This window comes from Rhodofomes roseus, assembly GCF_022264815.1.
Source record: "Rhodofomes roseus strain CIRM-BRFM 1785 chromosome Unknown C8Q71scaffold_25, whole genome shotgun sequence".
NCBI lineage: Eukaryota > Fungi > Basidiomycota > Agaricomycetes > Polyporales > Fomitopsidaceae > Rhodofomes > Rhodofomes roseus.
In genome coordinates this window covers 317,022-331,220 of record NW_025952981.1, presented here as the reverse complement: position 1 = coordinate 331,220, position 14,199 = coordinate 317,022, and the positions used below count along the sequence as shown (strand labels likewise).

The 14,199-nt window shown below is 55.8% G+C and overlaps 4 protein-coding genes across 4 annotated transcripts; 2 read left to right on the top strand and 2 right to left on the bottom strand.

Annotated features, from left to right (window-relative positions):
* The first annotated feature begins 50 nt into the window (after positions 1–50).
* C8Q71DRAFT_295128 (actin-domain-containing protein) lies at positions 51–2,456 on the top strand. The gene is made up of 6 exons (XM_047917613.1): positions 51–514; positions 569–677; positions 726–833; positions 885–1,562; positions 1,617–1,951; positions 2,012–2,456. The coding sequence occupies exons 1-6, from the start codon at positions 156–158 to the stop codon at positions 2,238–2,240; spliced, it is 1,818 nt and encodes a 605-aa protein (XP_047774727.1). The 5' UTR covers positions 51–155; the 3' UTR covers positions 2,241–2,456.
* Positions 2,383–5,518, bottom strand: C8Q71DRAFT_294767 (tripeptidyl peptidase A). The gene is made up of 13 exons (XM_047917612.1): positions 4,842–5,518; positions 4,579–4,783; positions 4,081–4,516; positions 3,976–4,026; positions 3,788–3,909; positions 3,659–3,734; positions 3,558–3,605; positions 3,360–3,504; positions 3,219–3,294; positions 3,085–3,167; positions 3,010–3,019; positions 2,687–2,947; positions 2,383–2,626 (listed from the first exon to the last, which is right to left on the bottom strand). The coding sequence occupies exons 1-13, from the start codon at positions 5,054–5,056 to the stop codon at positions 2,525–2,527; spliced, it is 1,830 nt and encodes a 609-aa protein (XP_047774726.1). The 5' UTR covers positions 5,057–5,518; the 3' UTR covers positions 2,383–2,524.
* Positions 5,519–5,768: 250 nt separating this feature from the next.
* C8Q71DRAFT_781639 (uncharacterized protein) lies at positions 5,769–8,138 on the bottom strand. Its single transcript, XM_047924883.1, has 9 exons — positions 7,948–8,138; positions 7,150–7,890; positions 7,105–7,107; positions 6,922–7,023; positions 6,765–6,867; positions 6,537–6,712; positions 6,417–6,480; positions 6,314–6,368; positions 5,769–6,256 (listed from the first exon to the last, which is right to left on the bottom strand). Exons 1-9 carry the CDS (start codon positions 7,965–7,967, stop codon positions 6,054–6,056), a joined length of 1,467 nt encoding a protein of 488 aa, XP_047774725.1. The 5' UTR covers positions 7,968–8,138; the 3' UTR covers positions 5,769–6,053.
* Positions 8,139–12,283: 4,145 nt separating this feature from the next.
* On the top strand, positions 12,284–13,908 carry C8Q71DRAFT_715091 (uncharacterized protein; the record flags this gene model as incomplete). The annotated part of the gene is made up of 6 exons (XM_047921019.1): positions 12,284–12,536; positions 12,620–12,908; positions 12,969–13,158; positions 13,217–13,234; positions 13,288–13,602; positions 13,693–13,908. The coding sequence occupies 6 exons, from the start codon at positions 12,284–12,286 to the stop codon at positions 13,906–13,908; spliced, it is 1,281 nt and encodes a 426-aa protein (XP_047774724.1).
* Between the last annotated feature and the right edge of the window lie 291 nt (positions 13,909–14,199).

The following is a 14,199-nucleotide window of genomic DNA, read 5'->3' as shown; positions in this document are numbered from 1 at the left end:
AGCGCCCACGTAACACGCGCGGGTGGCTGCACCCGGGCCAGTGGCAGGTTATCCATCTGGACGTCTTGAAATTGCCTCGGCCTTTGTCTTTCTGATCGTCTTTCCAGCTCGCTGAGATACGTCGGGTACGGCCTACCCTCCCCTAGGAAGAGGAAATGTCTACAGTCACTGCGACTCCAAGAAGGGCTGGTCATGACTCCAGCAATATGGCCACCACCACTCCTCAAACAACGCGAGTAGCGACTTCTCACATCATCCAATCGTCCCCGCACTACCAGACCACTCGGAGGCATTCGCTATACGGAACTGAGGATAGGGTGGTCATAGACCCCGGGTCGCGCATATGGAAGGTAGGGTTTAGTGGAGAGGGCAAACCAAGAGACGTCTTGACAGCCGGAGACAACGGCTCGTCACTCTGGACACTGAATCGTGCGTCCAAACCTGCCGAGCGGGAAGAGGAGGATAAGATGCTGGAGGCAAGGTTGCAAAGTCGACTGCGTGCAGTATTCCACGAGTGCGTGTGTACAATGACCGGACTTGTGCATCGTGTGCTGAAGTGCAGACAAAGCTCACTCATGACCGACCCGAAGTCGCGCAAAGTGATATTGGTGGAGCACCCGTTAATGCCACTGCACATCAAGGATATTGTTGCTCGAATATTGTTCGACAATCTGCAGGTGAGCTTGCAAACCTCTGGTACATTGTACAGTCCGTAACGGTGTTAGGTCCCGTCCATCTCGTTTGCTTCAAGCCATCTCCTCGCATTGCTTGCAGCAGGCAGGATTACAGGTCTCGTACTAGACTGCGGTCATCTAGAGTCCACAGTCCTACCCGTGAGTGTCTCCACAATGTTTTCATACCAAGCTGACGAATAGTTGTCGTAGATATTCTCCTCTAGACCATTGTTCCCCCAGCTGCGTACAACCCCTCTCGCCGGTATGCGCTTGTCATCGCACATCCGAGCACTACTCCTCCTCTTCGGTACCTACATCCCGCCGTTGACTTCACTGAGCGGCGCCGCCAACATCCCTGCCGCTACGCGCTCTATGCGTGTACCCGACGAAGTGCTCGCAGGCCCGGTCATAGAGGAGATCAAGACACGCTGCTGCTTCGTAGGCGAGACTCTTGACCTGGCCGACAGCGGTGCCACCCGTGTCACGTCACCCTCGGGCGACGACTCGTTTGAGCACGACCTCCCTCCCTCCAGCGACCCTGCGTCGATGTCCGAGTCTGATTTCTCTCGCGTGTCCGCATCTGAGATGGATAGCAACTACGCCGCGTCGTCAGGCTTCTCCGTAGTCTCGCGGTCACAAGTCCATCCCGATGGCCCGCGTCCTGGCGAGACTCACCTGCAGGCCCTCGCGGAGATGTACAAGCGGCATTCTACCGCGACGGACCTCCATATGCATATTGACCCGCCGAGAGACCAGCAAGCGGGGACTGGGAAGGGCACCCTCATCATACCAGGCTGGATCAGGGAACGCGGGGCAGAAGTGCTCTTCGAGGGTGGTGATGTCGATGAGAGCAGTATGGCTGAGGTTATCCTCGACTCCCTGCTGAAGGTGGCTGTCTTGATGCTGACGCCCTTACTGTCCATGCTTAACCATTTCTCGTAGGTACCCGTTGACCTTCGCAAGACGCTTGCCTCTACCATCCTGGTCGTCGGTGGCACGCCCATGCTGCCAGGGTTCATCCCTCGTCTCCAAGCAGAGCTCGTCCGCGCCATCAACTCATCCGCGCCAACGTCAACCCGTCCTCCAAGCCGCCCCGGGCGGCCGCGGCCGGCACCATACGACCGCTATGCCCCGCTCCGTCCATTACTTCCCTACTTTGCTATCCTGAACAATCCGTCCCCACCCCCGCCGACATCCGCGAGCTTCGTCACGAATGCCGGCAAGGCACCCGCATTCACACCTGCTACAATGGCATGGGTAGGAGGATCTCTCGCTGGGTTCGTCTCCTTCGTTATACCCCTTGCCACCCGACTGATCATATTTTCACTGTGATACAGAGCGCTGAAGACCGGTGGTGTCGAGGTTGCAAGAGAGCGATGGGACGAAGCGGACGCTCAGCCGGAAGACGAAGATGATGCTATGGAGGGCACCGCCGACACCGCACCGTCATCGAGGAACGTTTTGCCAGACTGGACGCGCACACCGCTCCCGGTCGGTGCACCCCCAGCTCCTCGGCCTCAGGCGGCCCCTATAATCGTCACGCCTCAGACTGAAGTTGGTGCATGATACTCATGTTATCGCTTGGGGTTGTGCTATCGTTGTACATTACTCGTTTGGTTTTCGGGTTGCTGCCAGGCATAGCTGTCAAGTGTGAACGCAAAACAATGCGATGTGGTCTGAGACTGTCTCCAGTATGCTACGATGTTTATCCTAGACGCTTCTGCAGTCCATATGCTATATACTACGGTCGAGGCTACATGTTCTGAGGTCCGCTAGATTAGGTAGATGAAGCAAGTCCGAGGACGACGAGCGTAAGCTACGTGCAGCCCGTTGTCTACTCAGCATCGTCTTCAGAAGTCGAACAGTCCACCAATGTTGCCGACAGCGATGTCGTGCAGCTTCCCGAAGTTCGGCGTGCCGAATCCGGTGACGGGGTCCCAGCCAACCTCAGCCTAACGACGCACAAATCAGTCACTAAAGTATGCATCGAAGGAAACTCAGCGACGACGTACGGTGAAGCCCTCGGTACCGCAGCCACGGTTGCTCCCGCCCACGATATCGTTGAACGCATCCGGGACGATCGCGCCGATGGCGTAGATGAGCGGGTTCAAAAAGCCGAGCGCAGGGAGGCCTTTCGCGAGGCGAGCGTCGTTGAGGAGCGATACGATGCCGCCGACAGTGGGCGCCGCGGCGGACGTGCCGCCGATAAGGAAGTTCTCGCCGCCGCTGAAGATCCAGAAGAACTGGCCTTGGGCTGCGACGTCGGGGTAGGCCTGTTTGGACGAGGTTAGAACGTTGATCCCAGTGAGCATTGCGAGTTGAAGGGAGAACTTACACGACCAGACCTGCCGGAGGATAATATTTGAATGGTTAACCGTCGGTATGGGTTCAAGCATTGTAGTGAACTTACGCGTTGTAAAGACCCTCGTAGGTGTTGCCAAGGTTCTTCACGTAGTGAGGAACAGCGATGTCCTGGTACAAGGGCCGAGAGAACTATACAAACACATCTCAGTCACAAATTCACGTGAGCAGAGAGATACTCACGTAGTTGCTGAATCCGCCGCCCGAGATGAAGTACGTCTCTTCTGGGATGTACCAGGTCGCACCAACGGCGGTCACGCTGATACGCAAACATGTCGACATATCGTCAGTCACAACACCTTAAATTGAAGGGACCACACATACTAGGGGCAGCTCGCAGGGAACGCTGGGACGAACTTCGTCTCATTAAGACCATTGTTCGTGTAGCATTCCTGGGTGGCTGGATCCGAATCGCCATCACCCACGCCGTTGTCACCAGAGCTGAAGATAATCGAGACGCCGCGAGCACCTGCACACAGTCAGCTAGATGCTCGCTCGACAGCTACACGCTGATTGACGTACCGAGCTGAGCAAGCTCCCGGCAGACGCGCGTCGCGTAGCTGTACGGGACTGGGATCACAGGGTCAGCGAAGTCGTGCAATAACGTGCGATGGGGGCCTCACCAGTCTGCTCATCGTCTCCGTAGCTGGTGGAGATGGTCTGCGGCGGATTGGGGTCGTTCAGGATGTAGGAGAGCCACTGGAGAAGAAATATCAGTGAGCAAAAATTCTGTTTTAGGAGGCAAGACGTACATCAGCATATGGCTCGTTCGAGTCGGAGGTCGTGATGTCATCGGGAATGAACGGAGGACTTCCGCCCGTCGTGTAGAACGTAGCTGGCGTTGGGTATGACAAACCGAACGCATACTGAGTGTCTAAAATAGTCAAATTATATACACAATGAGATACCAATGCCAATTGTAGCTTTGAAGGAACCGTACCAAGGTCTGCCTCAACACCCGCTGCGTCAAGACTCTGGTCATTGCTCCCATCTATGGTTCGACGTAATTAGACCTTGGCTTGTGCTGATGATCACCGAGACTCACTGTTGATGTATATGACGTCAAACGTCGAGTTGATCGCCTCGGGGAGGTACTTCGCGTTGAAGTCATTGAAGTCCTCGAAGTTAGCGTACTGCTCAAGATAGCCTGTGCAAGCAATCTTGTTAACATCCGCAGCCTGGGGCGTGTAGTCACCGATGTTGTAGAGCTCGCGGAGGCAGGTGGGGGTGAGCGAGCCGTTGCAGCTCGAGTTAACCTGTCCGTTGTACGCCGACGGGATGGGGATGGTGGGCTGCGCGATGTTGACAACGCGTGCTTCCTCGTCTGCATAGTGATACGTCGCCTTCATACCCCTCATACGGGCAAACGTCGTAGTAGGCTGGACGACGTCGATGTGCACGTGCAGATGCTCAGGCAGGCTGTAAGACGTCGTGCGGACGACAGCATCCCCGCTCTCTTCGTGTTGCCAGACGTGGTACTCCTATAAACGTATTATTATAAGGCTGAGAGTACTGCTCTTAGGGGCACACGACCATTCCTTACCGTCTTGAGCATCTCTTCGGCAAGGCTAACCGGGATGCGGAGCTTCACCCAGTCGCCAGCAGACGAACGCGACAGCTCGTGCGATGCAAACCCATAACTCGCAAGCCATTCGTCGACCGCGCTCACGCTCTCTTCGTGAGGCGCAATAAGGGCCTCGACCTCCTCTTTCGAGAGGTGGGCTCCGTAGCGCTCATGGAAGGGATCGCTGATATGTACCATCCGATCGTCAGTTGATCTACACCACGACCGGACCGACCACGAACCTGATTTCATACAAGTGCTGCTCGAGCTCATGGAACTTGGGCTGCGGCAGACCAATACGAAGGTCAATGAAGTGGTCGGCCGGGGCCGGCTTGACCTTCGTCCAGCCCCTGGGCGGCGCGACAGATTCCTTGACCTTGTGTTCGTAGTCCTTGCCCGGCGCGGCGGCGACACCGGCGGCGACGAGGAGCCCCACGAACAGTCCGAACGACTTCATCCTGGCGAGTCTAAGTAGAGAGGCCGGGCTGGAGGCAACACGCCATTGCCATGCACCTATATATATGCGGCCATTGAAAGCCTGCAGGCTGACGGATGGCTCACAGGGGAGAACAAGATACGCGCCATGTGATGACTGGACATATCATTGACAAGTGATGCGGTGTCTTCTCACAGGCATCCGACTCCGAGTCGGCAGGCGCATTGGACATGGAGGGGCCGCATCGAGAACGAGTAGTAGACGCGTTGAAGGCCGCAAAGGAGAGTCCGAGATAGGTGCATCCGACCCCCCTAACCCCTCGTCTTCATTTCGGTACGCGCACCTCGGTTCAGGTCGCTGGCCTGGTGACAGCGCGACTCCGAGGAATCAGAGGACGACGCCCGCGCGATCTTTAGCCCAGCCACGCCAAGGTAGCGTCTATCGACCCTATTCACTGTCCAATAGTACTCGACCGACCCGAGACACGGTACGTCGCATGGCGACTAAGTACTACATAAGCATGCACTGCCCGGGCGTCGTAGACCAGCGTAGAACGTTGACATCGCAGTAGGATGCATGAACTTCAGATCAGAGGCTACTGAGTGTTCAACGATATCGATACTCAGGCTCCGTAAGCCCTCGCTCTTCTCATGAATCCTCTACGTAGCTCTGGCTTGCACTCAATGCTGAAAGGCATCATTCCAGGCAACCGGAGTTATCGCATCAGACTTATGTGGCATTATGTGTTGCGCGCCGTACTTATCGGTGACATCGATTGGGCGCGTTTGAGCAACGGCGTTCCTGGGTTGATCCACGGTCCGTAGCGATCCGCAGACAGGATCCTCGGGAGTCGACCAGGAGAAAGCTGTGATGCATCGCTTTGTCCTACAACGGCGCGGGGCTCGCTGCGGGTAATGCGGGCAGAGTGAGATGAAAGACCTCGGCCGACGCGGTAAAGGTCATGACTATCAATACAATGCTGCAAACGCCGTCGCCATCCATATAGTCCGATACAAATTCACGCGCGGATGCTCTCGAGCCCGAACTCGGCGGTGCTGCCTCTATCGAGCTCATTAAACGGATCACGCATGCTGCCCGTCTTTTGGCGCCAGAGTTGCGTGTAGAGCATCTTGATCTTCTGTAGCTCCGCGTTCAGCGCGGCGGTCTTGCTCGCGAGTGCGACGAACGTTGCATGCTGTGCCCCTAGTGTGGTCGAGATGGCTAGACGCGCACGCGACTTGAGTACGACCGACATGAAGAAGACGCTAAGGCACGTACCCTGTGGAGTCTGCTGTGATTGCGCGGCTGCAGAAGAGAGCTTCCGCTCGATTTGCTAGGGGGAGGTTCGGTTACGCGTTCGTGCGCTCAAAGGAAGACATACCTCGATAGTTGTCTTGTACCATCGTAGCCGCTCAGCCATTTGTTCCGTCACACGCATAAAGAACCTAGTCCGGCACAACGTCGGTAGCTGTCGGGGCCATCCAACGACGATAGAACGTACTCTAATGGGAAGTTCGCGTGACTCTTCAAGTAGGCACCGTGTTGTTGTGGATTGCGGAAGCCATCGACGATGTGTGTCGCGACGATGGTGTCCTGGACGGTCTGGTTCACCTTCGCCTTCAGATCTCGCATGTGCATGACATCGGAGTGGAGGGTAGTGATAGCGTTGACGAGTTCCTGCATGAAGCAATTCAGACATGAGATGCTATGGCACTACCAAACCACTCGCCTTGTGTACTGCTCGAACATCATCCTGACCTTTCGTTGCCTCCTCACCCAATTTCCGCTGCTTCAGATCATTGCTGATCTGAACACGACCCTGTATGAACGTGCTGCGAAGAGACCGTCGTCAATGACGCTATCGGAGGGAACGAAGAGGCACATACTCAATGTCCTCGAAGGTCTTCTTCAGGCCATCAGGGAGGTCGTTGAACTTTGTCGACTTCGTGAAGGGGGGTACACCGGACGCTTGGGCTGTCGATAGTGAGCTGTTCGACGTTCATAAGCAACCTCGTTAGCAGCCACAGCGAGTGGCATCTGTAACTTACGACCCTTGAGCAGACGGTTTGGACAACAGTGAGTTACCAGGTGCCGCTATGTTTAGAGTAGAGGTACCTAGTGTAGATGCACCGAAGCCTCCACCAGGTTTCGCCCCACCAAGCGCGCCCAAGCCTGTCGACTGACCCAAGGTCGGCCCAGTTGTACTTGAACCGAAAGCACCGAGATTATAGGAACTCTGTTGCTGAGGTTGCTGAGGTTGGTTCTGCGTGTTCCCGAATAGGGATGAGCCCAATGTGCTGCCCTGTTGCGTATTCGCTGCGGGTTGTCCAAACAGGCCCCCCGACGGCGCTTGCTGCTGGTTGTTCGCGTTCGACTGCCCAAACAGGCCCCCCGATGGCGCTTGCTGCTGATTGTTGGCGTTCGACTGTCCAAACAATCCACCCGAGGGCGCAGGCTGATTTGTATTCGTATTTGACTGCCCGAACAGGCCACTGGATGGTGCTTGCTGCTGGGTATTCGTCTGGCCGAACAGCCCCGTAGACTGACCAGGCTGCTGGGCCGGCTGTTGCGACTGCCCGTAAGCATTACCTCCGAACAAGCCCGTTCCCTGCGCAGGTTGGTTCTGATTTTGCTGCTGGTTCGGGTTCTGGCCCTGTGGCATGCCAAAGAGGGACGAGCCCGCTGCAGGACCCTGGTTCTGTGTTTGGGGCTGTGAGCCGAACGCGCCCAGGCCCGTGTTCTGCTGCTGCGTGTTTGTGCTGCCAAAGAGAGATCCCTGCGGGTTGGATTGATTGGGTTGCCCAAAGAGCGAGCTCCCGGTCTGGTTAGCTGGCTTGATGCCAAAGGCGGAAGAGCTGCATTCGACTGTGGCTCAGTCGATCGTGGAGTTCAGCCTAGAGCAAGCAACTTACCCGCCTGAGAACGACGCCATTATAATCCGTCAAGAAGTAATGTGGCGCGTTGAGAGCCAGCAGGTTGTGATGTCAAGAAGAACAAACCACCGCAGGACAAGCCGCAGGATGCGACTCGACGCGACCGACGCCACGGCGCGTTCATGTGACACATCGTGACGATGTCACGGTACGTGGCTGTCACGCGTCTGTCACGAACGTTCGCCATAAGTTAGCCGCGGTGGCGTTGTGCGGGCGCGCGTTGCTCTGATGTTCAGCTCCTCCACCTCGTCCTCCAGCTGCTTGATTCTACCACGATCCGCGGCGGTGTCTTGATATTTAGTATCACAAAGGGCGCCGACTGCCAACAACGAGTTTTCCCCAAATAGTTTACTCTCGTGGCCCGCTGGGGGAGCCGCCGTCTCCCGAATCTGATTCAGACTGCTAACCGATAAGTTGAAAGTGAGTGCACTAAGCTGCTTACAAAACGATCTTGCGAAGACACTGCCGTACCATGTTCCCACAAGACGTCGCAGTTGGACTGCTCCAGAGCAAGACATTGAGGTCCAGGATGTCGCGCTCGGATCGCTCTGGAGCAAGTACCTGAACCTTAGGACCGACCTAGTAGGGACCTACGGAGCCGGGTACTACTGTCCCGCTACTTCCATCTGAAATGCGCAGCATTCTGGTCCTGTCACATCCTAGGTGATTTACGACAGTATGACGACGGTGCGTCTCAGGAACGATCCTTTGCTTCCCCCGCTTCTCAGTACTTACTTAATTCTCCTGCTGTTCAAACGTTTACTCTTCGTATATCCAAGGAAATTGGCGCAAGCCTTGTGGTCGCGCACCATTTGTAGCGCGTGTACGCATGTTCTGACGGCTTGGTGAGTTAGCGGTGACACAGACTCATCCTATACTTATACCTGGGCGTAGCAAGAAATAAGCGTTTTCTGCAAGGCTTCTGTGGGCCTTACAGTATTAGTAAGTGCACAGTTCCATGGGCACATCCCGGACCCAGCTATTTGGCTACGGTGGCACTAAGTAGCGGCTGTTGCGTCCTGTGCAATAACCAATAGTCGGCCCGTCGTACGTATCCTCTATTGGCAGGGAGCAAGGCTAATTCATCCTGACAGGTGCCCGAGCCCTCGCGGGAGCCTGCTCCGTTCTGTTTCCGCGAAGCACTGCATCATGGCATGCCGGGACGGCCATGATGGGGCGCGCTGATAGCTGCGACCATCCGCCTGTATTTGCATAGATGTGTTAGGTCGAATGGAGCAAGAGCTGGACGAGGCAAGACTGGTCTTGGCGTATAAAGTCATACAGAACGTGTCGTACTCCTTGCACGGAGGAGTGCGGTCCTGTCTCAAACTGGACAACGTTCGCTGCCACTGATGAACCTTTCAATGGGCTCCGGCTCCAGCCTCCGACTTCAGATCAGGGTTGCATGACGATCGCTGTCATCCGCAGCTGCACGAAGATATACGTGGTTCGCGACTGACTCGGCAGGTACCTAGGGCCGCACCTAGACCGCTCACGAACTGGCGTATGATCTATATTTCACCACAGAACGGTTCTTGGCTGCAGTGCCAGCTGTGTTCCGCCGGTGACCGGTGAACACAGACGCAAGCTCGTAGGTGGCAATGTCGTGGTACCGGGGAGTCATACATAGTAGGTGATGTGACAGTCCTGTGCATTCTGTCCGATGCTGACGAGAATTCGCCACTGGGTCACCCATCAATGCCTTCGCGTCGACTCACTGAGACACAATCTGCCCCAGTGACTCGCACAGGGATGTTGTCTGGTTAGCGATAACTTGACATCTGCGCAGTGGCACTTCGTTCAAGAAACGGGTTGGCTCCGAGAATAGTGCGTCCCCTCCTCATTTCCTGTTGAGGGTTGCTGCTCCGGGGAGACGCTATTTGCTATGGCTGCCATCATCTCGTGAAATTGTAACTATCATTCTGGACCCCCAAGGACCCTTTCATGTGTTCGTCGTTAACAATGTCCAGGGAGATGCGTTCCTCCTGGCAGGGTCTGGTCTGGTCTCCCGCTGCGCAAGAACGCGTGTCAGGGACACTGTATTGCTCCACATGTATGGTGCAGCCTGCGGGCCTGCTTCCTGTTGCTGTCTTTCTGACACGGTGTGCGGCGGGCGTGGCACTCCCGACGCGCACCCGGCGGACATGCCGCGCGCAACTTGTGCACTGACGAATTTGTCGCGAACACCGGTTGCGCACTGCCCACGCGGGTGCCACAGATCATACCGATGTGATCAGGGTTCTCCCGTCGTCGGCGCTCCTGCAGGCTCTGCACAGCTTGCAATGCCGAGAGGCCGAGGAGGGCCCTGGTCAGCCGAAGCTACGTAGTTCGCCTGCTTAGGCCTGCTTCTGGGCCCCTTCGCGGGCCTATAACTGGCAGCTTATCTCAGATTGTGTCCTGACGCTTGGTTCTGGCTGCGTCTTCAAGTTACATCTTGCGAGAAGTTCGGACTAGCACTTCTCTCTTGTGTTTCATATAAAATTGGTGGACACAGCGACAGACGTATCCAGGTGACGACCCAAGCGGGACACACCAGGAGTGGAAAGCTGCTCGCGGGTTGCAAACCCGCCGCACTCCGGCTACCGTGTCGTGGCCCACTTCTGTCTCGTATCATGACGGCATTTCAGGTATTCCATATTGAGGCGGTGTCAGCAAGTGTCGAGGCTTTTCGCTGGGCATTTTCGCCGGCGTACGGTTATTCAGAGGATCATATGCTAACGAACCGGCGGTACGCAGCGGCGTCGCAGCCGGCAATCTGAGCGGAGCAGATCTCCCGTTACGCCAGCTCGTGGCTTCCCGGCAAATCGGGAAGACCGCAGAGGGTCCTTGAAAGGCTAGTGTCGCGACCCTGTACGCGCGAGTACATGACTTCATCACGCCGCCTCATTAGTCAAACGAGTCGGTTGGCACCCTTTTGCTCCTGAGCGCTATCTGCTATGAATGGCCGCAGCTGAAACGCGTCTGGACTCGGTCACAATCGTCTCTCTTTGGCGTCCCAAGGTCGCTTTGTTGCTGCTGGGGTTTGCGTGCCGAGATGGTTACAGTATATGGGAACGTGGCAGGTCCCCCTACCGTTGTTCGCGGCTGATCGAAACGCAATTGGCAATGTCCTAGTATAAAAGCCCGGCTTATGGTACGGCCTGCGTCAACTTGCCCCACCCCGCCAACTACTCTATTCCACTCCTTCACCCTTAGTTCCTCTACTTTTCAGATCAGCCAATGTCCGAGCGCGAACAGGTGAGGTATTTTTGCTCCGACAACCAGAACCAGTTGCGCTGACTCGATGTCGCCTAGTCTCAGAGTGGCAATCGCAGCGATGACTCCGAGGGGGGATCTTATTCTCCTCGCACCCCGCGCAGGACGCCCATGGCATGTCAGTTCTGTCGAGGTACGTTCCGGTTCATTGTCCTCTCGCTGCTTTGTCCACCCACTGACTTCATTCCATTTTCAGGTCGCAAAATGAAATGCGACGGTCGACCAATCTGTGCCAACTGTAACAAACGCGGTATTGCGTGTGCATATGTCCCCGTGTAAGTGGTTACCTAGGTCATTTGCGAGTCGTTGCGTCTGATTTTCGGTCAAGATCATCGCAGAAATAACTTCGGTCTGCGCCGTCTGTAAGATTCACTCCAGCCTGTCTGGCTATTCGTTCTCGCGCTTTCGTTCCTTCGCTGTCCAGTTTTTCCATTCATCCTTCCGACCGCATCGACTGCCGTCCTTTGTAGCTGTAGTCCCGTCGTACTCTACCCTAATGCCCTCGTAGAAGGCTAATCACCCTAGCATCACCAGTAGTATAAATGAACAGTCAAATAGTCTCTTACCTTCGTCTTGGTCCATACATCCTATACTGCAGCTTCTCTATAGTACACTCCACTCCCAGTAATCATGTAATGGAGGCTTAGAATTCCACTTACGACGTGAAGTCAAGTGTGCTGTGCCTGACGAACAACGTACGCTTAGATCGCGATCCAGTGCCACTTGACTTGAGTTCTTTCACGTCCCACGTTCCTGGGAAGCACGATCTTGATGGGGCACAACTGTCCCTGCGAGTGTGCTTGCACGCGCTTCATGATCTTGTTTTGACCAAGCAGTTCCAGCGCGTCATCGTCACGGTCCGAATTCAATGGCTTCAGGCCCGTGCTCCTGCGTTTGGGCGAATGATACCGTACGCGGAGATAAGGATGCTTAGCTATCTCGCGGAGGACTAGCGAGTCTTTCAGAACCTCTTGCGCACTGCGGCACTAGGGAGTGTGAGTGTTCCTCTGACCATGACATACTAGGACTGAAGCTACATGCCATGTCTTCTAGCTGTCGCATGGCTATCGACCGAGATGCCTCGCAGTGTCCACCCGAATACACTGATACCGGGGGCGAACGCGCAGAACCCGTCAAATATACGGCACAGCTTGAGAATGGAACGGGAAAGGCGTGGTTGTGGCTCACTGTGGAGAGCCGAGCTAAGAGTCCCAAGCAGCGCCCTCTCTTCGCAAATGCAGACACGGTCCGGGGTACTGTCGAGATCGACTACGGTCAAGCAGGAAAGCCGAAGGAGTTGTCTATCACAGTGCGTATTTTATACAAAGCGGCCGCTTGTCATTCGTCTATATTGACCATGACAATCTTGCATGTACTATGTGGCGTTGACAGGTAGGCGCTAGCCTGACGGCTGTAGGACAAGAGGAGGAAAGGCTTCTCTGTATTTCAAAGACTCTGTGGAGTGGCAAAGATCCTTCAGCACCGAAGCTGGCTGCAGGTCGGAGCAATTGGCCGTTCTCTATCACACTGCCAGATGAGATCCCCCTCCCAAGCAGTGGCAGATCCAAGGCGTCCTCGCCGACATGCCCGCTCCCTCCCAGTTTCTCGGAGAAAGGCGGCCCCGCCTACATTGAGTACCAGCTCGTCGCCACCGTGCGGCGAGGCCTCTTCAAATCTAATCAAACGTACGTGCGATCCGTGCGGGCCTCGGATGAGTTCCGAGCAGTCTGACATGCCATCTGCAGACTGGTCTGCCCACTCGTGTATCTGCCCGTCACACGGGCGGAGCCACCCGCCCGACTCCGGATGGCTGCGTATCGTGATGGCACTGCACTTGTCGGTCCCGACGGAGATCCGGAGGGCTGGAAGGTTGGACCGTCCGCGAAAGTTACCGGAACGCTGTTCGACGCTCGACAGGTGGACGTCGAGTACACGGTGAGCAGATCCCGGCTGCTGTCTAGTACCTGGGAATCTCTAAGGTTCACTCAATCAGCTGGCGGTTGCACGACCGGTGCGCGCACAGCCTTACCTTTGTGTGCCTAAACAGATTGTGACATTGGATAGCTGAGCTGCGCGCGAGGCTCACCGATTCCACTGTCGTTGACAGTTGCCAGCGACGATGAGCAGGCTCTGGATCTTCTCAGCACGCCGGCTTCCATGAATCTATATCTTGTTCGCTCCCGCGTGCTTGGACAGCATGCAATGTCTGAGGACGCCGGCGCACGCAGCGACCAGGTCTTCCAGGAGAGAGTCGGTACCGCATATTTCTGGCCTTCGGACGCCGGATCACCTAGTGGGGGCAAGCGTGCCTTATGGGGAGAACTGCTAGTGAAGCCAGACAGCAAGCCCAGCTTCGTCTGCCCAGGCTTCTCTTTGAGGGTACGTCCGTCCTCCACACCGCCGAGTTTGACGCGCGCCCGCTAGGATGAGTGATCTACCAAGATTACTGATGCGAACAGAATAACGCAGTACGCCTTAGCCCTGCTTCCTCCTGAGGCCGCGGGATTCGTGCCAAAAATACATACCAATGAGCCGTTGGTCGCTCAGAAGATTGCCGTCACGACTGCTGGTGCTCCGGGGGTCAGCGTTCCCTCGCACGCACCACCTGGGTACACGTACCCGGAAGAAGCCGACTACACGAACGCCCTCGGATATCTGGAGAATGGAAATCAACGGCGAGTATGACAAAATCGAGAGAATCTTTGTTAGAGTTTGACCGCTCAGACTCATTGTGATTTTTGACAGGTTTTTGCACCATAGTACAGGAGGGACGTTCGCGATTGGCTGAAATACTCGAAGCTCGAGAGGTTTTTGATATGTGCCTAGTCATGCCAGCAGTCAGAGTGCGTGTAACGTTCCGAGAGGGGAGTTCTCCCATTCAGACTATTTCTGGAAACATCGTACTTACTTGCGAGTGAAGAGACCGGTGACCACTTCTTTCAGGCGCCTTCAAAACAGGGTGTCCCTTCCGTTCAG